This window comes from Talpa occidentalis, unplaced genomic scaffold (genome assembly GCF_014898055.3).
Source record: "Talpa occidentalis isolate TD23 unplaced genomic scaffold, MPIMG_talOcc4v2.1 talOcc4.10, whole genome shotgun sequence".
Lineage (NCBI taxonomy): Eukaryota > Metazoa > Chordata > Mammalia > Eulipotyphla > Talpidae > Talpa > Talpa occidentalis.
This window is the reverse complement of record NW_023600993.1, coordinates 4,719,400-4,744,001: the sequence shown is the minus strand read 5'-3', so window position 1 is coordinate 4,744,001 and position 24,602 is coordinate 4,719,400. Positions and strand designations below refer to the sequence as shown.

Genomic DNA, 24,602 nt, shown 5'->3' with positions numbered 1-24,602 from the left:
GGGGATTATTCTTCATCTGTGTGTCCAGTAGGGTAGTCGCTACCCATATGTGGTTATATCACTAATGAGCACTGGAAACGTGGCTGGTATGACCAAAGAACTGAATTTTAATCTTAAGTGTCACTTAAATTCCACTGTGGATAGTGTAACTGTAACCACAAATTTGTATTGTGGATTGTGGAATACTTAATGTGGACATTGATCATTTTTCTCTGATTCATACTGAGCAGTAACGAAATAAAAGTTGAGTCTTGTTGGTCCGTTTAGGCGTTTTCCCCTTCCCTGGTTGTTTTATTTTACCTGTTTCTGTACCTCAGCTCTTCATAGTTGAGAGCTCCCTAGCAAAAACCATTACTAGCAATAAACCAGCCTTGGACAACAGTGTTGACAAAGAGGGTGGACTGGTTTGGATTGCAAAATAGAATGCATAATGAATGAGGCGCCTAGAATTTCATTAAACCATGTGGTGTGACAGAAGTTTCGTGAGAGTAGGATTATACTTGATGTTAATGAAACCAGCCCTAAATTTCAGTTCCAGAAGTTAACATTTTTGGACAAAATCAGTGGTGGCTCTTAAGTGTCTCTTAACTTACAGTGAACGGATCACAAAGTAAGTTTCATCCTGGTGATGTATAAATGAATGTTTTAACAGCAAAGTGCTTTGTGATCTATGTGCTAATAGAGCATCTTGAAGATTTGTTTCATTTCTAAAAGAATTTTTTTACTTAAAATTTCTTCTTTAGAATGTGGAACCCTTAGGTAGGGTCTTCAGACTGTTGGTGGACAGAGACAGGCTTGCTGTTGAGTGCAGATTCCAGCCCCACACCAGAGATGTTGCCTTCAGTTAAGACAGGGCTTAGGAGCACTAAAATTCGGTCCCTTTGCTTATCTGCTTCTAAGGCGGCCCAGAAACCGCTCTGCATGATGCTCCGTAACTTTTTTTTTAATTAAAGATTTATTTATTTATATAAATACTGGGTACAGTCAGAAGTGCAGGAGAGTGAGAGAATCCACCAGAGCCAGAGGGGAGAGCAGAACAGGCAGACAACGGAAGTACACTGCTGAGGGAACAGCTGGAGGCAGGAGGGGTCTGCGTGCCATGTGGGACCCTCACCAGCGGCCGGGGATCGAACCAGTGCTGCAGAGGCTGCGGGCAGCTTTGCAGCCCAGAGCTCAACCACTGTGCCACTGGGGAGGCCCTCCATAACTTTTTTTTTTTTTTTAATAGAGGCATGTTTATTTATTTATTTATTTATTTAGTTTGTTTTGTTTACACATGCACTAGGTACAGCCAGAAGCACGGGAGGGTGAGAGAATTCACCAGAGCCAGAGCGGGGAGCAGAGCAGGCAGGAGGACCGGAGTACACTGCTGAGGGGAGCAGCGGGCGGCAGGAGAGGTCTGCGCGCCATGTGGGACCCTCCTCCTGTGGCCGGGGAGCAGCCGGGGATCGAACCAGCGCCGTAGAGGCCGCGGGCAGGTTCGCAACCCAGCGCTCAACTGCTGCGCCACCGGGGAGGCCCCCTCCATAACTTTTTGTCCCTAATGTTTCCATCAGCTGAACTGGTAGTTTTTTCGCCATGCTTCCAAAAAGTGAATGGAAATTCATTTTGAAAGAAGAGTAGTTGTCATTAATAGTTGTGAAAACTTGGCAGGCCAGACTGTTTTTCTTTTTAAAAGGAATGTTAAGATATCCCAATTAATTGTTTCTCTGAACAAGAAAGTCCCCCAAATAATAGTTTAACCTGTAAAACACAGAAACAAGGCTCTTGGGGAGAAGCTGTAGAATCGTGTCCCCTCAGCCTCCTGATGTTCTGTTCCGCAAGGAGATGGATGGGCCTCGTGGGCTGGTACATCTGTCCGCCCCTGAGCTCTTCCTTGGGTTTCCTGTACAGTCCGCGGCGCTTCGCCTCTTCCTGTGCTGCACTTCCTTGGGCTCTTGTTTTCTTGTTTAAAGAACCAGCTCTGTCTCCTTTTGAGGTTGAGCTATATTATTTCTCATACTTCTGGGGCAAAATCAAGCATATCAAACACTTGTATTTGCATGGAAAAGTAGGTTTTATAAGGGCTTCCACTTTACATTTGCAAAATTTGAACTAGATAATGTGTCTTCCACATGGTTTGTTATGCATGGAGGTTTGGTTTAATTACGGTTTGCAGCTGTTAATCCAGAACATGATAGGGATCAGCATCACAGGGGGACGACTTGTTTCATACCAGCCTTAATTGTAGCGCCGTGGACCTGTTAGGTCTGGCGCTTTACCTTTTTGCAGGCTGAGAATTCCAGAGTTTGTTAGTCTCCTCCTGGAGCGAGCTCCTGTGTTGGAGGCCGTCTTTCCCCCAAGGACTGTCTTCTTTCTTATCCAGCATTCCCAATTCTTGATGGGAGTGAGTGAAAAGCCGATTTAGCAGAGAACTGTTGGTGGCATGGAATCAATTATTTAAGTCTGTTTTATCTAGGCCAGGGTTGAACCTGATGAGTTTTTCCTGGTATTAATCTGTATACCTTCTTGGCGATTAGAGAGACTTTCTGCCTCTCATATTTCAAAGTCATGGTTACATTTAATAGTTCTACTTTCTGGGCCTCCCCGGTGGCGCAGCGGTTGAGCGCTGGGTTGCGAAGCTGCCCGCGGCCTCTGCAGCACTGGTTCGATCCCCGGCTGCTCCCCGGCCACCGAAGGAGGGTCCCACATGGAGCGCAGACCTCTCCTGCCGCCCGCTGCTCCCCTCAGCAGTGTACTTCGGTCCTTCTGCCTGTTCTGCTCCCCACTCTGGCTCTGGTGAATTCTCTCACCCTCCCGCGCTTCTGACTGTACCCAGTGCTTGTACAAATAAATAAGTAAATAAATAAACAAACAAAAAAACAAGAGAGTTCTCCTTTAAAAAAAAAATAGTTCTACTTTCCAGCTTTTCCCTAGGGTTTAGACATCTTTGACCTTTAATTTGTCTTGGGGCCCTTAGTCACCCTTTGTTTTGTGAGTGTGCGTGTGTGTGTGTGTGTGTGTGTGTGAGATTAAGATTTTTTCTGCTGACAACAGTAACCTATTTTCACATCATGTTATAATTGGTTATTTTATCCATGAACCCTACTTCTAGTGTATGGATTCTATTTAAGTCAACACTTCCCAGCCTTTGCTCTTTTTACTAACTTGGTTAAAATCTCATCCCAAACATTTTACTATAGTAAATAGTGGCGACATTCTATTAGTGCATGTTTTAGGCAAAGACTAGTGGAAAACATAGGTACATTAGAAGAAATAAACTAACATTAATAGTCATTGAGTGCCAGCTCTGTCCCAGATAACATACCAAACTCTTCCCAAGATAGTGTGATCTTCATCGATAAAGCCCCACCTCAAAGAGAGGAAACTAAAGCTCGGTGAAGTTGAACAACTTGCCTGTAGACACATCAACAAATTAAGGGCTAAGGACTCAGACTGGTCTGACTTGCTCAGTGTGCCTTTCCAGTTTATGGTTCTTCCATTCTCCGGTGGAAAGGGTCTTAGGGAGTTTGAAATGGCTGCCAGAAAGAGGATGTGTTGTTGGGATAGAGCATTTTAAGGCAGAGCAAACACTCTGGAGTCTTGTTAACAGCAATCCAGACATGAAATGGCGAGGTCTGGTGGACAGCTAGGGCAGTGAAGTGGAAGTTAAAGGGATCAATAGTCGCTGATGGGCGTCCCTAACAGCACCCCGGGACCCTCCTCGCGCCTTCAAAGACTCGTGGAAGTTTGGCCATAAACACAAGTCCTAAAGTTGTGTTGAAAGGCTTTTCAGAACCCCCTCGTTTATCGTACTCCTACTGCAATGGTAAATAAAAGTAGTAATTGCCTAATTGGGCTATTTTCTCTTTTACATTGTCCACTGAGGGGCGGGCATGCTTGTTTGTGGCTGTGTCCATGTTGCCTGAGCATAGGGAGGTCTTCGAGGTCAAAACTTCTCATAAAACTCCTGTGCAGCTCGTCCTCACAGCTGCAGAGCGTGCGTACTGCGCAGTGACAGCAAGGATGTGACGGAACGGTCCTGTGTATTCTTCAGGTGTCCAGCGTTTCCTGAGGTGGTGAGGTTGAGGTCGTTAACTCTTAGTTTGTACCTTCTATAATCCCGGCAACTTTCAATGTAGTGCAATTATTATAGAATTCTATAGATTTTTGTGTGCCTGAGCATAAACATGAATGCTCTGCTGTTATTCTTAGGCACTGTTTCAAATATTTCCTTAAGTTATTTAGTCAAAACTTGCTAGAATAACCATTTTCTAAACTAAACATTTTTCTTAAGCATAGATCTTTGGCTTAAGGATTCTGAGTCCACTTGTTCAACCCATAGCTACACCATCTATATTTAAAAGGGGTACGGAGTTAATTCTCTCACAGTTCACTTGTCTCACAGGGAAAATTAGCTGCAAAGAAACTAGAAGAAAAGCTTGCTGAAGTGTCTTACAGGTAAGTCAGTACCTGATATTGGCTGGAGAGCACGCTCAGTGGCTGAGGAACGACAAAAAGCTGTGTTGCTGATACAGCCAATGCTGGCTAAGAAGTAAATCACAGGCGTGATTTTTGTCATTAAAGATAATTTATGGAGACACGCAGTCTGCCATCGTGGCTCGTGCACATGTGTGCTTCTGCCTTGCAACTGGATGAGTCTGCAAACATGGCTGGGCTTGTTACTTGCGTTTGTTTAGTATCCACTGGCCAAAGAAAGACTGATGTACAAGTTGGCCCCAGACATGTCCTGAAATAGTGTTGAAAAGCTCTGTAGAACCTCCCGCTAAAGCTACTGGCATCGTGGCAAGCGGCGCCCACCTGCTAGTCACTGTCCACTGCAGTGCCTTGCAGTACAGACCAGTCATACCGGAGAACACCCCTGTGAAGACAGTGAAAATCAGATCTGGACCCTGAGCACGCTAACGTGAGGGTGAAATGGGGAGCTGCAGGCGGTCCTTAGGCTAGTTGCCTTGGTAGCTTTTTCAAGAAAATGCCTTGCTGCACTTGTGTTCCAAGCTGAATCTGCTGTTTTCTTAGACCACCATTTTTACTTGAAAAAATGTTAAATTTAGGTTCTTAGATTTGGCTATTTGGCAGACATTTTTTTTACTATGAAGGCAATGAACATTTCAAGGAAGGAAACTGACAGCAATTAAGCTAAAACTCAAACTTTGAAGTGAAAATTAGAATTTTGGGAACACTTCCGGAGCTTTAGGTTTTCCAGCGCTGCTTGTTTTTATGAGCCGGTAGTGTGAGCAGTATGACTCTAAAATATATCAGGAGCTAGACAAAACTTAAAAGGTTTATGAAACTAAGTGAACCAACACTTCCAAGTGACCAGTGCAACTACACATAATCTAAGCCAATTGAATGTAAAAAATAAAAATACACCTGCCGTCCGTTAAGGCAGACATTTTAAAAAATGTGAAATAATGCCATTGTTGGAAATAATAAGGCAGTGCATTTTTGCTTTTCCTATTTTGAGTTCTTAGGTGGGAAAATACTGGTAAATAGTTGCCTGGGCCCTCAGTTTTAAAGAGTATGAAGAGGACTCGAGACCAGGAAGTTTGAGAGAACAGCTGTTGCTCACATTGAACACACTAAAGTCTCCACTGCCTGTTGAATAGCTGGGGGGTTTGAAGTCGCCCCCAGTAGTCAGCCTGGGTCACGGGGATGGGCGAGCTGGGCCATAGGTTAGGCCATAGGTTGGGCCATAGATAGGTTGTGGTGAATAAAGTGGGTGCCTGTTGAGTCTGAGGTGGGACATACAGGGGTGACTGTAGTTGGAAATTTCTAATTTGGGGTTGTAGAAAATGGAAATATCATTCTAGTGAAAATTGCTTCTGTCATAAAATAGATCATATTATAGCTACAAATTCAGGACTGCTCAGCAAGCAACCTTGAGGCAAAAGGGTGTGACAGAGCCTTTAACATTGTACACATTTAAAAGTTTTGGTCCAGCAGAGATCTTTGTGGTGTTTTTCTTGAACTGTTAAAAAATTAGCAGGCAGGACCATTTAGAATTTTTAAACTTTGACCCTGTTCTCTCTGAAATTCCCACCTAACCCTCACCTGAACCTGGAAGAGGCTGCGGACAAAGTACTGTAGTATCAAGGTGTGAAGCCCTACTCCCAAAATACAGTATTATAAACCAGTGGAAAATCAATAAAATGTTACTTTTTAAAAAAAGAGTGGTGGTATACTTTTTTCCTCCTAGCTCTCACAATACTTGGACACTTTAGGTACTTTGTAAACCTTTCAGCATACTTAACCCCTCCCTACCCCCTAATCTTCAACTTTCGGTCCTTGCAGTTGCGATCTGAGCCATAGCTTTCATGAGGGGCCAGAGTCTACAGAGCTGGTTCTTTCCTGGAAGATTCATTACCACACTGAAAGAATGCTTAAATAAGTTTCCCTTCTATCCATAACACACTGCTAGTCTCTGGGAGGTACCTTTTTTACTTGCTATACTTATAAAATCCCTGTGTTTACATCCAAAGTACAGTGACTGGTTCATGAGTCATTTTGTCTGCAGGTTGCTACAGGTTGCCTTTTCTGTGTCTACACGTTCCCAGGGTGCTGGAGCCCGCTTGAAAGGTTAGTACTGGGTTGACACCAAGGAGGTAGTGGTAGGGTCACATGACTCCTGCTCCCTTCCTATCCCGGACACAGGTTACAAAGTGAACTTGCAGAGGGTGCTCACTACAAATCTGCAGTATCTGGTCATGTTTTTACTGAGATTTAGTAAGATTAAGGCTGGGCCTCCCTGGTGGCACAAGGGGTTAAGCACTGCACTATGAAGCAATCTGCAGCACCAGTTTGATCCCCGGTCGGCCAGGGAGCAACCCACATGGTGCAGCAGACCTCTCCTGACTCGCCGTGCTGCTCCCCTCAGCAGTGTATTTCAGTCGATCTGCCTGTTCTCCCCGCTGTCTCTGGTGAATCCTCTCACCCCTCACCCCTCTGGCCTGTACCCCAGTTCTTGTATGCATAAATAAATCTTTTAAAAAAAAGATTAAGGCTATGATGGATGAGGTATGGGTGTTCTATATACTTAGAAACCAAGCCAGTGTGCAAAGATACTGATTCCTTTGTTCAACAAATATTAAATGTTCAGTTAAGTAGGTGTTGTGCCAGGCACTTGGCAAACAGTGGTGTGGTCCTTGTTTGATCCTGTGGACTTGACCAGCCCTCATTTAGAGGTTTCAATGGTTCCTTCAGGTGAAAGGTGGTTTTATTGTCAAATCATGCAGCTGTGCATTATGATGGTAAAAAAAACTTGGATATAAAACCCTTATAAATATCTTTAATCCACAGATGAAGGCTGTTGGCTGTACTTAATGCTCCTACCCTAAGTACCATCTTTAAATGTAAGACATAAGGTAATAAGAGTAGCACTATTATGCTGCTGGCCCAGTACTAAAAATCTAAGGTGAATGCAGCCAGTACTCCCCAAATAAACTGAAATACTACAAAGAAATCCACATAAAACCCCAAGTACTGCCCCAGGGAAGCACTCTTTATGGGGACTTGATGCTGAGGTCATTTCATTTTCCACTGTTGCAGGAAGAATTTTATGCAACTGGTAAAGCAACTAAGTACAAATTGTGACCCAAGAAAAACATAAAAGAATTGACACAAAGTTTTTAATTCAAACATACATAAGTTCTCTAGTTCTTTCACGAAACCAATACTGAGACAGGTTTAAATTTGACTTTGAAAGGCAACACCATTCTTTATACTGAAAAGAATAAGGTCATCTTAAATTTGGTCCCATAGTCCATCTATTCCTGTGTGTGCTGCTACTTACAGAAATACCCTATTTTAACAGCTCATTATCTGCAATTCCTTTGCTTTTTTAGTTTTATATTGACTTGAGTAACATGCATATTTAAGGCAGATGGTAACTTTCCTATAGGTCTTGTGAGGTTTGGTCTTGTCACTGGGGCAAACACTTCACAAAATGGAATGATGCTTCACTTTTTAAGTTTGAGGAAACAAGAACTATTAACTAGCAAGGCTGCATAGGCAATGAGATGTGACCCCAGATGCTCTGATTCTGTTCTCTGCTTTTCCATCAGGTCAGGCCATCGTTTCACCTGCTACAATGGAAAACAGGAGCTTCAATAAAGCCTGAAAATAGTGTTTTAAACCAGAGCATTTTAATAGGCTTTTCACTAGGCATCTTTAAAGCATTTTAAGGAAAGTACTAATAGCCCAGCTACTTCAAAACCGCTCTGAAGAACAGCTCTGCTTCCTCTTAAGACTTTTTCAGCTGCATCACATTACATTCACATCTTTTGATAACCAGGAAGCTGAAGAGCTTTCGATCAGATTAAACCGTGCAAACTGCACTTGGGTTACTACTTTTCTCTCAAAAGCAAGTTCTTCATGCCGACATTTCCAGTGTCTGGAAGCACAAATATATTAATCATCTTCATTCTCTGCATTACCAAGGAATTCTTTCTCCATCTTGTTCTGAAGGATGAACAAAAGCTTGAGGTGTACGTTTCAGAAGATAAACTGCAGCATGCAGACCCCCTATGTTTACCCAGACAGTATGCACCTTCCGCCACACATGTCCCATTCCAGATAATGCCTGTGTACACACAAAAAGCATACAAGTAATTAGCTGACCATCTGTTTCTAGAACAAGGAGTCTTAGTTGCCAGTAAGAACACTGTGGGAAGAGAAAACATCCTACTCAAATTTAATACCCCCAAGTCTGCTTACAAAGATCTTAAAGCTGCCACAGGCTGAATTTTGGAGCTAACATACAGCACCTTGGTGAAGCATTTCTTGTCCTGAGTCAGTAGGACAGCGCGGCCTGTCCCAGGTCTACAGACACGGCCCATCTCCCGCAGGCAAGCTGGATAGAGGTTCCAGTTTCTCTTCTTGGAGCCCATCCTATAAAAGAGAGTCCAATGAGTCAAACAATTATTGCCAGAGATAAATGTCTGGCACTATATGAAATGAGAAATTATTAAAGATAATCTGCCATTGCCATTATATGTCAATGAAATGAGTGATCCAAGTTTATGAACTGCTTAGATTTTTTTTTAAATCAGTTACAGAAAAATTTCATTTGATAATTCTAAGTTACATAATGTGTCCTCTTAATGAGAATAAGAGTAGTTACAGAAACCAAACCAGTGATTAGAAATCATTCGCCCTGAGAAAAAGAACCAAGTTTTGCCCAACCTTATTTTGTGAAGTCTCATCTGCAACAACAGTGGGTTAGGCAGTGAGGGATACATAATGTGCAAAATGAATCGTGGGTCAGGATCAAAATGTAATTAATACATTACTGAGTTCTAAGTAGAAACAAAATGGGTGAATCCATTTCTTGTTACAATTCTTCCCTGAAATACTGCTCTGCTGAAAGGAAGGTTTCTGAGGGAATGAACTCAAAATACAGGGTGAGAAGACTAGTGGGCACTTGTGTAACAGGTGAAGGTAAAATCATTTTTAAAGGGCCAACTCCCACCTTTTCCCAAATGGCATGTCCGTTACAATAATATCCACAGAGCCAGTTCTCAGTGGCAGATTGCAGATATCCCACTGAACAGCGTCTATGGGCAAGCCCCAGGAGAGTTTGCTGTGGGGACAAAGGAAAGTCAACACATTTTTAAGCATAAAATTAAAAAAAAGTGTTTCTGAAGAGACTGCTATAAAGTACAAACTGCTGCTAACATGCTATCAGGACAACAGCAAGCTAATAGGCAAAATTTTAAAGTAGCATGTAGGAAGAAAGCATATAGTCACAAGATAAAACAGTGATGAGATCTGTAAGAATGATTAGTACATTTTACAAATGGTCAAGAGTGGCTTTCAAAAGATATCTACATCTGTTTCATTTAAATTTAAGAAAAACAGATCAGGGGAAAAGAAGATTGCAACACAAAGAACTGCAACAGACAACTTTGAAAACAGTTTGAGACAGTAAATTACACAACTGACAATGTAAAACATTATTGATGAAACATCATCAGTGATGAAACACTGGGAAAGTCAGAAACAACCTTAAAGAGAAAACAGTGATGAAACCGGGAAAAGTCAGAACATTAGGGAGATAAAAAGGTTATGAAGTGACCAGGATAAAAACTGGTGAAATCTACAGGGTTCCAAGAAACCCAAAGAAACAGATCTAAAATGAACAAGTATACAGGTATTTGTCTGAAGATTAAAATGTACCGTGTACATTCTAAAAAACAAGGCCAAGAAAGAAAAAGACTAAAAATATAAGTGACAAGACATAGTGAACATAACAATTATAGTGATTTAAATCCTCCCTGGTAAGGCAAATCTACTGGTTTAAGAAACAAAATAGAACAGGCAAAAAAGAAATTAAACATGAGCAGAGATTAAGGGTTATAAAAAAGAATTTAAGAAAAAATAACAAGTAATCACTAAAAACAACACAGTAAGCATGAATATTACAACCATGGGTACCAATATCTGTAACAAAATATATAACCATAGGGCCAAAAATACTACAAGGTAACATTTTCACCAATTCTTCCCAAAGACAGTGGAGGCCATGGATGGAGTGACCACGTCATCTGAGTCGTGGGCAAGGGCTCTGGGTGCCACCACAGACGCCTGGAGGAAAACCTCTCCCAGAGGCGGTGGGCTGTCAGTGCACAGATATTGAGAGGATGTGACTGAAGGACACAGAGTATTCTGCTTGGAGAAGAGAGGCCTGGAGGGGTGGGGCAGAGGCAGGGGGGATTTTGGTAGCTCTTCAAACATCTGGTGTCAATCCTGGTGTGACAGAGGTGAGGTTTTCTTTATGGGAGAAAAAACCTGTACCTGTAGAAGTACAGGGATGATCCATTTCACGAAAAGCTCTGACCCGCGCTCAAGCCTGCAAAGGCGGAACCAGTGGCCTCTATGTGAGATTTTAATGACGGAACGGTCATTCAAGACGGGCAGACTTTCTTTAGGGCGCTTGGGCCTCAGGATGCATTTCAGGTTTCTTCCAAACCCGAGGTTCATTTAAGTGCCAAATGATAGAACAAAGACTAAATAAACTGTAGTATTTCTATCAAATGGAATCTTGTGCAGTCATTAAAAAACAGACCATCTAAAAACAAAGTGTCTGAAAATCTGTGAAACCAAAGAGTCTTTATGAATATTTTTTTCACTATGTGAAGGAAAAAATAAGGCAAAAAAAGGGAAGACAAATGAAAGCAGCTCCATCAGGGTGGGGAAATTAAATTTAAAAATTCTAATATATGTAACTTTAAATAAAATTTAAAATGAGTCTCACAATACGTTCACAGTGACTAAATGATGTTGTAAATCACTAGGGGTATTAATTCATAAAGTAGGTATGAAAAGTGATTAAGCCTTAGACATGCTACAAAGTATCTGAAATGTTTACCCTTCTTTAACTTGGCTCTTGGTCAGTAGGGAGGAGATGTTATTTGCTGCCCTATTCACAGCCAATGGATTATTATCACCAGCAATATGGTAACAGTTGGACCACTCAGTAGCCCCCTAAAAGACAAGAGTATATATTAAAACAGAATTAGCAAATTGCAAAAAAAAAAAAATTCATTTCAATCATCAATAAATAAGACAATCTGATAAACAAATGCTTTTTCTAAAGTGGCAAAACTACATACTGTCAACAAAGCTATTCCCCCTGCTTGAAATGCCCTGCTGTCCTGCTTGCTGAATTCCTTCCTACTCATGTTTCAAGACCCAGCTCAAATGTCAGTCCCTCTGTAACATCAACTCCAACTCTTCAAGCTGTCTCTCACAGGCGATGTTGACGTAATTCTGGAAACTATTTAAGAATGTTTGGTATCTAGCCTTGCTAGATTTCCTAAAAAATTGAAATGATGTTCATAGGTTTTTCCTTTTTTACAGCTATACTCTCTCAAAGAACCTAAGAGGATTAAGAAGCAAACTCCCACTTTATAGAAATGAAATCACCTTTCCCCAGTTGATGCTTACGTCTTCAATTATCTCTTCTGTCAACTCTACCAATCTGTTACAGTAAAGGGACTCACCAGTGTGTAATTCTCAGCCTTTTCTGTAATCCACAATCAATCTAGTCCCTGGCTATTTGTAGTAAGTAGTTACATGCTAGACACAGAAGTTCTAGCTTTACTAGTGTAATTCTTTCAAAACCTTTTGGTCTACTGACCCAGTCTTGGTGATTTCATTATGTCTAATTTGTCCACCAGGTCTAGAGCATTCTGGATATCTCCCCTGCCTATCTAAAAGCTAAAGGAAAATCATTACCTCTATTGGGATTGCCCCTGTTCCACACATTGGATCAACTATGATATCAGTAGGTTGAGGTACACAGAGCCTGTGGAAAAGAAAACAGCCTGTAAGAGCGGACGTCACTGACAGCCGAGGCCTCCACAGCGACTGTTTCTGAAGTTACAAGGTCAAGGACCCATTACACTAGCAGGACGGAACTTGGGTCAATATTCATTGTAAATGTCCATTTGTAATTACATGTTGCCTGTGTATTCTAGAGCTTAAAAAAAATTACATACAACGAAAAACCCACTTTGATTATACTTACAATCCCACTTCCCTACTAGATGGAATTTAGCCTCTAGACCTTTGCCTGCATGTGTGTTTGCATGTATATATATATACACAGATGCTTTAGAAAGCAGTGTTATTTTGTTTGCAAACCTGTTACATTAAAAAATACTCAAACAAGTTGCCAATAAAACATGTATTGATGTAAGTTTAGTGGCAATTAGAGATTCAGTATTCCTTTCCTTGTAAATTTAATTTTAAGATAATCTCGCTATAAAACAATTGCTTTACTTTGAGCACTTACTATTTGTCAGGCATGGATTTAGGTTGTTTAGATGAATTCCTGGGCCAATTATCTGAACACTGTGAGATAAGTTACTTTTATTCTTCCCATTGTTTAAACAAGTCGATGCAAAACTTGTCCATGGACACAAAACTAATAGGGGACCTAGAGTCAAGATGAAAGGGGTCCCTCTCAGTGACTTGACATTACCCCATCTGTGAAGCGGCCCCTCCTCACACAGGTCACAACGTTCCTCTTCCCTTCATTTGTTCTGCTAATCTTTTCGTGATCTATGCGATGTGCTACATGTAAAGCAACTATTTATCTCCCTGACAAGACTGGGAGTCTTGGGGATTAACCCTGGATTCTTCTTGTGACACCTGCCCAGCTCGGGGGACCCCCCACCACATTCCTGCTGCTCAACATAGGGCAAACGGCTCTCTCAGTGGCCCTGCTGGGAGTGAGCAACCTGGTCCTCCCAGCCACTGCTGCTGGGGCCAGCGCGCAGCCTTGACTAAAACTACGTCAGTCAGCTTTTCTCTCCCAAAAATTTGAAATGAAGAGCTAGAAGCTGTAGCAGAATAGGTTGATCATTTGAAAATGGAAACAGATAAATTTAGATGAGGGGCAGCCAAGTGCACAGATGAACAGAGACAAGAGCCCAGAGCTCCCAGAAGAGACAAAAGTGACAGCTCGGTTGCGAGGGGGTTTTCCAAGATCTGATTCCTTTCCTGCTTGAGTCATGGCTTTCAGTTTTTCTGTGGCTTCCCCAAGATCTCTCCGTATCTTTCCAATAAATCTTCCACCACAAGTCATCACTTTGTAAATCTTAAACTAGCTTGCTCAGGTTTCTAAGAGTTGTATCCACAGTAACGCTCTGCTTCCCGGGCTCCTGCCTTAATGCGCAGCAGTAGATAAAAAATGTGTGTTAAATGAAGACTAGGAGCTTGTCTTTAATGAACCCAGTTTTCTATTGCTACTGAACTGACAGGTTTCCAATTGCGTTGAACTTAACTCCATGGATGAGCAGGATTAAAAAGGAAGCAAAGATTGGAAGCAAAAAAATATAAATGACTACCAGGATATGCAGGGACTATAATTAGTTCTTATTCTGTATTTAATCCTTACTAATAAACCTTTGAGTCTCACATCAAAACCATTCTGCAGTCTGGAAGACAAAAACCAAGAAAAGATAAGCTTGTCCGAATAGAAGAACCCAATAAAAGGGAGGAAGGCAAAGGACAAATAAATCGAGGTCTTGCTCTTGGAAAGGTGGAACATTCCAGAATGATTCCTGCATTGCTGTGATGATAAAATGTAAAAATATACATAAAAGCTCTCTGTATTCACTTACACATTAAACAGATTTAAAATACCTCGGTTTCATTTGCTTTACTACTCTGAAAAGAAAGAAAGCAAACTTTGCTCTATCTAACAACATACAGTACAGCCCTCCTACTCATAATTGTGGCAACCCCATTCAAAAGGCAATGAGAACTGTTCTTCCCATTTTAAAATCAGACAACTGAGATAGTAATTAAGTAATAGTTTCAGGATCACAAGCAATCAATATTGGATAGAGGTGAAAGAAATAGACAAAGTTTTTTATCCTGTTCTTCAGGCACTAAATTCCATCACAGTACCTCACAAAACAAAGTGTTTTCAAGGCAAAATTCAAATCAAAGGGTCACTTCAATGTAGACATCTCAGCCCCTTTTCTAACCTCAGCATCCCATAGGCTAGGGTAGATCGAAGTGTTGTTGGACCAAAATGCGTGATATTCCTTCGGTGGAGACTCTCCTCTGTCAATGCAATGCCCACAATGATTTCATTATCGTGGATGTTCAGAAGAACCTACAATAAAGTTAAACAAGACACAATAGCTTACGGTTGTTCAAAATGTACTTAATGTACTTATTACTAAGGCTTTTTTTTGAGGTTGGATCTCACCGTCGAGGTATACTTTGCATACGGCTAACTACGCAAGCCTGAAGAGTGCAGCTCAGTGAATCTTCATGATACAGACTGTGCAACCACCACCTGGTAAAGGCACACAGTATCCCGCACACCAGAAGGCACTCCTTGCGCCCCTCCCAGTGAACAGTCACCCAAAGCAATCATAATCTGATGACCACCATAAATTGGTTCTCTTTTTCATAAGTTCATACAAATGAAAATAGAATATACTGTTTCAAACATTTTCAATCAATTTTACTCTTTTCTTTTGTTGTATTTATACATTAGCTAAAACAAGTATCACCAGAATCTTTATAACAAACATTTTGAAGGTGTATACACTTTTTAGTAAGCATTTCAAACGTTCTTTAACTGTTTTGGAGAAAATTTCAAGCATACAGAAATGCCACAGCATACCACACACTGAATTCCTCAATATGCCCTTTGCTTAGATTAACTAGCTGCGAATTTGTGCCATATTTGCTTCATCAGCTACTTATCTCTTTTTCCCATGACAAAATACTTTATCCCAAGTTTTGTTGCTAGTGTCATATAACACACTAGCCAAAAAAAAAAGCTTCTAAAAGCTGACTGGGAAACTTAAAGGCATGGGGCAAAGATAACTACCCTGTTATCTTTTTAATCCAAGTGTAGACAAATCCATTGATCTTGGGCACGGCTTACTGTAAAGTTTACCTGTATACAGAAGAGTGTTCTTTTCTTACCTAGTATTTTTAAACTTGACTCAATATCTGTGAAATTATGTTTTGTTCCAGTTACAGTTTTCTGAACACATGGTTAAGTATGAACTAGTCAAGTAAAAAGTAAAATTAAAATATATTGGGCCTCTCCGGTGGCGCAGCGGTTGAGCGCTGGGTTGCGAAGCGCAGCCTCTGCAACGCCGGTTCGATCCCCGGCTGCTCCCCGACCACCGGGCGAGGGTCCCACATGGCGCGCAGACCTCTCCTGCCGCCCGCTGCTCCCCTCAGCAGTGTGCTTCGGTCCTTCTGCCTGCTCTGCTCCCGGCTCTGGCTCTGGTGAATTCTCTCACCCTCCCGCGCTTCTGACTGTACCCACTGCTTGTATAAATAAATAAATAAAAAATAAATCTAATAAATAAAAAAAAAAAAAAGATATAATCTTTAAAAAAAAAAAAAAGTTCTCCAATCTCCCAACTAACCTTTCCTCATGCTCTTAGCAGCAGCAGCTGACACTTCTACACAGCACTCAGATAGGCAAGCTATTGTTCCAGTGCACACTTTATATTCACTACCTCGTTTCACATCCACACCTAGGTATTATCCTCTTTTATACATGAGGAAGCTGAGGCACAAAGGTATCAGCTTATTTGCCAAACATCATACAGCTTGTAAGTGGGATCTGAACAGTATGGCTCTAGCATATGTCCTCTAAGCTCACTTGGTAACTTTTGAATCTTATTGTCCTAGTCAACCAAGTCTTTCTTACAACAGCTGTATGAGGACAAAAAGAAACTCAAAGTGTCCTTCTGATTTCATATGCCAAAAAAAGATACAGAGAGTAAGTGACTTGTCCCAATTTTACATGTCCTACAACAGAAAATGACTTCCTAATAAAAATGTCAGCTGCCAGGGGCAATAAACTATTGGGGACTGAAAGTCAAGTTTGTGTGGCCCATGTGTAAATAAATCACCTGTGTAACAGAAGACTGAGGACAGTCAGCAGGCTAAAAAGTGGCTCCTGGGTTTAAGACCCTAGAAGAATTCCAGAAAGAGTAAAGACCCTGATTTTCGGAGGTCAAGGTTTGTTTTAAAAATGTACTTTTTTTTTTTTTCTAGTAGCAAAACTCTATTAGAACCATGACACAGAAAAACAACTGTTTTAATACTGATTGATTTTATAATCTTAAAGTCCGCATAAAGTAGTAAGAAGTATTAGCTGAGAATTACAAAACTCAAGTCTTAAGAGCTGCCATCTATTAAGCACTTAGTATATGCCAGGTACTGTACCAAATACTTCAGATGTATCATCCATCTCATTTACGCTTCAGGCGACACTTAAAGGTATATACTATCGCTGGCTCCATTTGAAATAGAGGCTCAGGCAGAAGATCTTGTCCATAGAATAGTATCAGAGTTGTGGAGTCAAAATCTGGTTCTAGACCTAAATGTTTCAATAACCCATACTCTTGCTGGCCATGGTCTATTAGTTCTGTTCTGTCGCTGCAGTTTTAACTGTCCATAAGATTGGGTGAGATTGCGTTAGTCTGAAAATGCTACATATCTACAAACACAGCCTTCTGGAATCATCATAATCAGTCTGTACCTACCTCTACATCAAAGTTGGTCATGTCAGCCTTCCACTTAAAATAATCTTGAACAGCACCCCCAAAATCTCTTGCAGCCTCATTTGAGGTAAAGCAATGCTTCTCTCCGGCCCTGTTGCATGTGACTCTAAACTTTAGCACTTCAGGATCAGCTTCTTCTTTTGAGCTTTCATCAGTCTCATCTTTGCAAGATGCCAAATCATCACCTACTAGCGTTGATACCTCTTCTTTGAGGGCTGGATTTTCATAATAGTCTAAGATACGTGAATCTAAGGAATTGTTAGTAAACTCTTTTTTAACACCTCTCTCATCTATTTTGTCTCCTTGTCCATTACCAGTCTTCCCTTTATTTGAATTTTGATTTATCTTTTTACGCTTAATTTTTTTTTTCTTGAAACTCGTATTAATTTTCCATACTTTTAAAGGATCTGACCATGGAAGTTTCCCAGCCAACTCTTCGAAATCTTTTAGAACTTCTTCCTGTGAAGGACAGAGAATGAAATCCATTTGTTTTACTCATTTCTTACCACTTTAATTGCCTGGAGACAATAATTGTTATGTTGGGGGTAATGAGGGCACAGAGTAAGAGAGTAAATAATGTCTGTAATTAAGGAAATTAAAATCTCACTGAAATTGAAGATATATACAAACTAAGTCACTAAAAAAATACTACAAAACAAATTGGTAGATCTGAAGTTGGGCTGCAAAATTAAATTGTAAGTAATAAACTTGTTGGCTGGGGTTACCTCCAAGGAAGGGAACTGGGAAAGGCAGGGAAGGACAACTTACTGCGCACGGACTGACTTCCTTCGGAGCGTTGTGCTGTGTATACATATAAACTGTATTTTTTTTAAGTAAAAAAATTTTAAAGGAAAAAACCCCAAGCAGTTGATCATATAATGAGGCAATCCCTTTGTAAATTAAGAACTCAAAGCAAAGATATAAAAGCAGAAAGATGAAGTGAGCCACAAGGAGATGAAACAGGAGTTTGACTCTTTCAAGAAAAAGTGGACTAAGAAAGTACACCACATACAGAAAACACTGCTGGAAACAGAGTAAGGGATGTGAAAAAAAGCAAAGGCAGTAACGATGGAAATCTGTAAAAAGGTAAATAAAAGAGCAGAGAGAAAACAAAAGAACATGAAAGTCAAGTGATCCTATATATGTATAACTGGCATCGCAGAAGGCGGCATTTAAAACAATGAAACAAAAATTTAAAAATTCTAGAAAATTTCCCAGAAAAGCAAGTGGCTGTCAATCTCTCTACAGGTTAACATAACCTGACAAGAAATTATCAACAATGACATATTCTGGTTATCTTATGAGACTTCAAAGATTTTTAAAAAAATCCTCTGAGCAGTAAACAAAAATAAGGTGGAAAGCAATAATTTTTTTTTTTTTTTTAAAGATTTATTTATTGATTGATTGATACAAGCACTGGGTGTACAGTCAGAAGCATGGGAGGGTGAGAGAATTCACCAGAGCCAGAGGGGGGAGCAGAGCAGGCAGAAGGACCGAAGTACACTGCTGAGGGGAGCAGCGGGCGGCAGGAGAGGTCTGCGCGCCATGCGGGACCCTCCTCCGGTGGCCGGGGAGCAGCCGGGGATCGAACCGGCGCCGCAAAGGCTGCGGGCAGCTTCGCAACCCAGCGCTCAACCGCTGCGCCACCAGGGAGGCCCGGAAAGCAATAATTAAGGGGGAAAATATCAGAATGGACTTAAAATTTTAAGTAGGGGTCCATGGCAACATCTAATGCTAGGTGAGAGTGCATAAGACCTACAATATTCTTAAAGGAAAATGTAACGCCAAATTTTATACCCAAGAGATAAAAAGAAAAATCTCTAACAGAGGGCAGGTATGTTCAGGACCAAAATGGAAATACAGGAATAATGACTACAACACAATGTAAATGTTACAAACTGGCATGCAGCTGAAAGGGAAAGGTAAAGGTGGGAAGTAATTCAAGCAGGTTGATAACCTCTACTCTTATAGCCAGAGGTCAAAGGATAGATGTTAAGCTGATTAATAAATGAAACATATTGATGGCATAAGGGTTGACACTAAGAAAAATAAAATTGGAAGGAAAGGAGAAGTTAAATATGTCCACTTCACCATTGCTTAGTTTTAAAAAATGCGGTGTAAACAGTTAAGATCTGATCAAGTTGGAGCTACAAAGTAACAGCTAAAGAATAAGTACAAACCTTCCAAAGTATCCTAGAAGACACACACATGGAAAGAGCTAAGAAAATACAGAACTTGAAGGCATTTTTAAGCAAAATGTATAGCATAAGCATGATGGAGCTAAGACCAAATATTTGTATCACATCAATAAATATCAATAGGATAAACTATCTTATTAAACAGAAAAATGATGCATAGGCGGAGGATGTACATGTCTGTGTATAAACTAGTCACTATGTCACAGCTGTAACAAGAGTGAGGAAAAAACCTAACATCCTAGAATGCACTGATTCTGATGCACTTGTCTCCAACGATGACATTGGTGTGATTGCCAAGAGGTGGACAAAACTACAAAACAGTGCATATGCTTTCATTTGTGTAAGTAAGTGAAATACACATATTTAGATGACAGCTCTAGAAGGTAATAGTGAATGGGATGAGAAGAGAGGACTAAACACTGAGTTTTCACTGCCAATGCTTTTGGTCTTTATAGTCTTGTTCTAATTCATGTATTAACTAGGTTTTCAGACTCACAGATTAGTTAGCCTTTTTTAGAAACAGGCAGACTCATGCTATTGTCTGATTCCTTAAAAATAAGAAAACCCATTATACTGTTTAACAGATTTATATACGACATGGGAAAATACAATGCGACAAAGGATAAACTCAATGGTCAACAGAATGAGGAAGCAATTGTTTAAAAATAAGGTTTTACTAGGGTACGTTGCAATTTAACGCCACAAAGTGATATGCTTAACAATTCTTCATAGATACAGAAGTTTCCCCTGCAGAGATTTGAAATTTACCTGAATCCTTACTGCCCACCTTTTAGGATTTCCACAGGAGCCCATTTGTAGTAATTTACAAGACAACTCTGAAAGGCTGCTCACATAGAACCATTTCACAATCTCAAACTCACCTATAGAGTCAAAAACCCAAATAATGCAAACTGTAGGATGGCAAAAATGGAAGAATTTGCAAAGTATTAATTATGCACTACTAAGTTAGCAGTGCAAATTTAAATTTAAAGTGGAGCTTTTTGATTTTTTTAGTTTTGTTTTGTCATGTCAGTTAACATTTATTCAAGTATCGAACTAGCTGTTAAAACTGAAATACTTAGCAGCAAAAAATTTCAGTAGCCTCCCTGTTATTTACTAGTTTTACTAGTTTCACAGGTATGATTCAACAATATCAGAAATCTGTAATAGTAGCTTTCAGTTAAGATAATTTAAACTATTTTCAGTCTGAATTCTTGTAGATCTGGTTATATATTTTCTAGGCTGTGGGTTCATATCACTTTGATAGGTTTTTGAATAATGTTTTGGAATCAACCTTTTTTGCCCAAAAAAAAAAAGAGAGAGAGAGAAAGAATTTAGCAGCATACCATAGTTGTTTAAAAAAGATTATTTCTAAGATAGGCAATAAAACTGAAAGAAAGTTTTCAAGCATTTGGTCTGGAAACCTGACCAAAAACAATGTGGAAAAACACTAAAGGCTTACTGCAATCTATTTTCAACCTTCAGCTTAAGCAGCGTCTGAATATTTAGGAATCACATGCTAAATACAAGTTGGAGGCAAAGCTGTTGTCCTAACAACTGAAAGAGTATTTAGATATTACTCTGGCTTTCTTTCAAAAATGAAGTTAGAGAAGAAAGCAGGCAAAAGCAGAATGGTGAGAGAAAGTGTTATTTGTAGATGACACAAACTGTCACTTGCTCTGGTTCACAGTCTGGAAGCAAGTCTATTTTGGAACCATATATATCAGCAAAGCTAATCTAAGATATCTATCTTTGTAAGAAAGTCAAGCAATTTACTTTACTTCTTATAAATCTGGATGTGTTTCAAAACTGATTTTTAAAAAAGCCTTTTGGGCTAGATTGTCAACAAATCTCTGCATTTTATTATAAAAGACTCCCAGCATTCTATTCCAATAAAAGCAGTAGTAACACCAAATGATAAGACAGAATCTGAAAAACAGAAATAACAGAAATATTCTCCTTGGAGAAGCTGGCTGAAACTCAGAGAACAAAAGTTAGGGATGGCTCACCTTTGTTTCCTTGAACTGGTAATCTTTAAATTCCTGAACAACCACAAATAAGTTATCAACTGATCTCAGACAATGAACCTGGGGAGGAACAAAGATGTTAAAAAAAAAATTTTGGAAAAAGCTCCTGAATCACACAATCAAGATTTATATAGTAAAACCAGGCACAAAGATTTAAAGCTTCTAATATCTATAATCTGTATTTAAAATTTCCCTATCTTCCTTGCCTCCATCTTTAGAGTCACCAATCAGCTTCCATTCCCCCAGAAAAGGAAGAGATGGAAAGACAGAAGCTTAAACGATTATGTGGCCAACATGAGTCTGGGGAAGAAGGGAAGGATGAAGACAATTAAGTGGAGCATCATGGTATTTCCCTCCTGGGGCTCTGGGAAAAAACTGTATGCTGCAGTGAGTAAGAGCAGTCTGAGCTCCAGCTCTGTGGTTACCAGCTGAGTGACCCTGGACAAATTACTTATTCCCAAATCCAACAATGAGTAAGAATAATACAGTGGGCCATCTGTCCAGCAGGTTCCACAAGGAAAGATTCAACCAACCAAGGATCAAAAATAGCTAGTGAGTGGGCCTCCGTGGTGGCGCAAGGGGTTAAGCATCGCACTATGAAGCAAGCAATCTGCAGCCTCTGCAGCATGAGTTCCACCCCTGGCCGGCCCGGGAGCTACCCGCATGGCGCAGCAGACCTCTCCTGACTCGCCGTGCTGCTCCCCTCAGCAGTGTATTTCAGTCAATCTGCCTGTTCTGTTCCTCATTCTGTCTCTGGTGAATCCTCTCACCCCCTGTATCTCTGGCCTGTACCCCAGCTCTTGTATGCATAAATAAATAAATCTTAAAAAAAAAAAAAAAAACAAAACTAGTGAGGGCTATGATGGCTGTGTACATACTGAACATGTACCGACATTTTTCTCTATCATTAGTCCCTAAACAATACAGTATAAGAATGATTATATAATATTTACATCGTATTAGGCATAAGCAATCTAGAGATTGAAAGCACACAAGAGAATATATGTAGATCATATATAAATACTATGCCATTTTATAGAGGGGACTTGAGCATTTGTGGATTTTGGTATCGAAGGGTATTGGAACCAACCCCCTGCAGACACAAGGGACAAGTCGAATAGAGCCTATCTTCGCAAAGGTTGTCAGTAACTAAAATACTCACTAGAAAATATTTTCTTACCTATTCATCTGAGTATTTACAAATGCCTACAATATGCCAGACACCAAGAGCTTGAGAGATACTGGCAGGGGAAAAAAGGAAAAATTCCTGCCCTCATGTTGCTCATGTAGCAACACATACATCAACTTATATAGATAGATTAGCTTATCTCTAGTGGGATGACAGTCTACTGACCTTCACTTCTCACCTTCACTAACTCCTAATTACTTCTGGGCAAGAAATTCTTTGACACAGATTAAAGAAAAAAAAAAAATCTCTTTTCATGCTGTATCACCAAAGCTTAAATTTCACCTACATATGGAAGTACATAAAGTCAGAGATCTGTAACAAATACTCAGGATTTCTTCATATTCACATAGGATTCTTTCTGGTGAATTCATCTCAGGAGGTATTTGGATAACTTCTCAAAGTACAGCAAACCTGTTCATCAAGCTTACGAGCCAGTAGCCAATAGAAAATGCAGAAATACTTTAACATCGCCTGATTGGGGGCAGAGCAAAGAAAAAACAAAAGGGATTCTAGTGGGGGTCCTTAAACCAAAGTAACCATAAAAGACCCACTTAGAAAACTATTTTAAATATTGCTTTATTCAAACCTGAGCCAGACTTTCCACTGAAATGTTAAAGTAGATCTTGCCCCGGTCTTTGCTGATTTTGCATGATGATCCCAATTTCTCTCTCACTTCATCTGCAGCTGTTTGCTCAAAGCCAGTTGGTACAGTCGCTCCAATAGTGACTTGGAGATGCTCTGACTCACTCTTGGAACCACTTTCTGTCTCCTGGACTGAGCTCTGACTCTCATGAAGGGTCACATCCAGGAGTTGGTTAGTGGCTTCTTGTACATCAGACATGTTGGCAGCACTTCCAAGGTCCCTAATAGAGTCCCTTTAAAAGGAGAAGAAAAATAAATAAAACCCAAACATTACCACTTCACATTTCAAGTATAGGACAGTTGAAAGAACAGGGCAACACCAAGTCAACACACCTAAACTGGAACTGATCGAAAACAAAAGGACCGAATAAACGTGAGTACAGGGTACAGTTCTAACATCTGTAGCACGGAAGAAAAGGAGACAGATAAACGAGTTTCCACCACAGCAACGTTTAGTTCAGGATCACTTATGTTGCTAAGAGCCGTCTCACAATGACACATTCACAATCCCCCAATGGTGCTGCCAGAGCACAGATACATTTCTGCATCTTCTTTTAAAACTAGCAGTTAAAAACATGGGGCTTTGGAATTTCAAGGAGACATGGGTTTGAATCCTTCCCCCCACACAGGTTGAACGATCTCAAAGAACTTAGTTCTTCTATGCCTCGATTCCCTCACCTGCAAAATGGGAGTTACTTCTCCTCTCTCAGAGGTGGGGGAAGCCTTAAGCGAGAAGAGCCTATCGCCAGGCCCATAACTAACACGTGCTAATAGGCTATCTTCCTTCCTGGCGCGGACAGTGATTTTACACGTGTAAACGCGATTAACTGAACACGTACTTCTAATACCTGCAAACACCTGCGTGCCCACTACAGGCCCGGCTCCGGGGCCCTTGGCTGGGCATGGAAAAGGCTGTGACGCGGCGCACACGCTAAGCCCGGTGCCCGTTTCGGGAAGCGGGGCGGGCGCTGGAAGGGGGGGGGCTGGGGGCGGGGCCTCCGCGCTCACAGCCCGCCCGAGGGTGACTCGGAGCCGCCCCAGCGGGCGCGGGGCCGACGCCGCACTCGTTCCGAGCCCGGAGGGGCGACCTGAAGAAAAGCCACCGCCTGCCCTCACTGGGCTCGCGTCGCCGAGGAAACGGCAGCGAGGCGCCGAGGGACGGGCCTCCCGGGCCGGGGCCAAGCGGCGCCTGACGGCTGCCCGCCGCGGGCCTGGTCGCAGCAGGGCGGGCGCGGGGGCGGCCCGGGCGGGCAGCGACGCGGGCGCCGCGGCGGCCCGGAGGCGGTTCAGCCGGGCGCTGGCCCTGGCCGCCCCTCCCGCCCGCGGCTCGGGGTCTGGAGCGCCCTGCCGCCCCTCCCCCTGCCGGCCCCTCCCCCCGCCGCCCGGTTACCGGCCGCCCGCGCCGACCTTCCGGCTCCGCGCCACGCCGGCCCTGGCGCTCGGGTCACGCCGCCGGAAGTCGGCCGCGCCCGGAAGCGGAAGTCGGGCG

General features: G+C 41.4%; 1 protein-coding gene and 1 long non-coding RNA gene across 6 annotated transcripts; one reads left to right on the top strand and one right to left on the bottom strand.

Moving 5' to 3' along the window:
- The first annotated feature begins 1,428 nt into the window (after positions 1 to 1,428).
- LOC119255213 (uncharacterized) lies at positions 1,429 to 14,479 on the top strand. The gene is made up of 3 exons (XR_005127424.2): positions 1,429 to 6,579; positions 11,860 to 12,063; positions 12,180 to 14,479. It is a non-coding gene; the product is annotated as an uncharacterized LOC119255213 (long non-coding RNA).
- On the bottom strand, positions 7,599 to 24,572 carry THUMPD3 (THUMP domain containing 3). Of its 5 annotated transcripts, none has more exons than XM_037522141.2 (10): positions 24,521 to 24,572; positions 23,058 to 23,346; positions 21,265 to 21,342; positions 17,040 to 17,516; positions 14,499 to 14,629; positions 12,238 to 12,307; positions 11,369 to 11,484; positions 9,470 to 9,580; positions 8,766 to 8,889; positions 7,599 to 8,581 (listed from the first exon to the last, which is right to left on the bottom strand). In XM_037522141.2, the coding sequence occupies exons 2-10, from the start codon at positions 23,310 to 23,312 to the stop codon at positions 8,432 to 8,434; spliced, it is 1,512 nt and encodes a 503-aa protein (XP_037378038.1). In that variant the 5' UTR covers positions 23,313 to 23,346; positions 24,521 to 24,572; the 3' UTR covers positions 7,599 to 8,431. The 5 variants fall into 5 exon arrangements, with proteins under 5 accessions (XP_037378038.1, XP_037378041.1, XP_054551477.1 ...); XM_037522144.2 differs by having other exon boundaries at positions 24,504 to 24,553; XM_054695502.1 differs by lacking the exon at positions 24,521 to 24,572 and adding an exon at positions 23,953 to 24,089.
- Positions 24,573 to 24,602: the final 30 nt, after the last annotated feature.

Excerpts from the sequence above, each read along its gene's own strand:
- THUMPD3 (XM_037522136.2), bottom strand. The coding sequence starts at position 24,017 with ATGCCCAGCCAAGGGCCCCGGAGCCGGGCCTGTAGTGGGCACGCAGGT. Across the intron at positions 23,347-23,961 it reads GGGCACGCAGGTGTTTGCAG|GGACTCTATTAGGGACCTTG; the intron begins GTATTAGAAGTA and ends CTCCTTTTAAAG. Across the intron at positions 11,485-12,237 it reads CAGGGGCAATCCCAATAGAG|GGGGCTACTGAGTGGTCCAA; the intron begins GTAATGATTTTC and ends CTTGTCTTTTAG.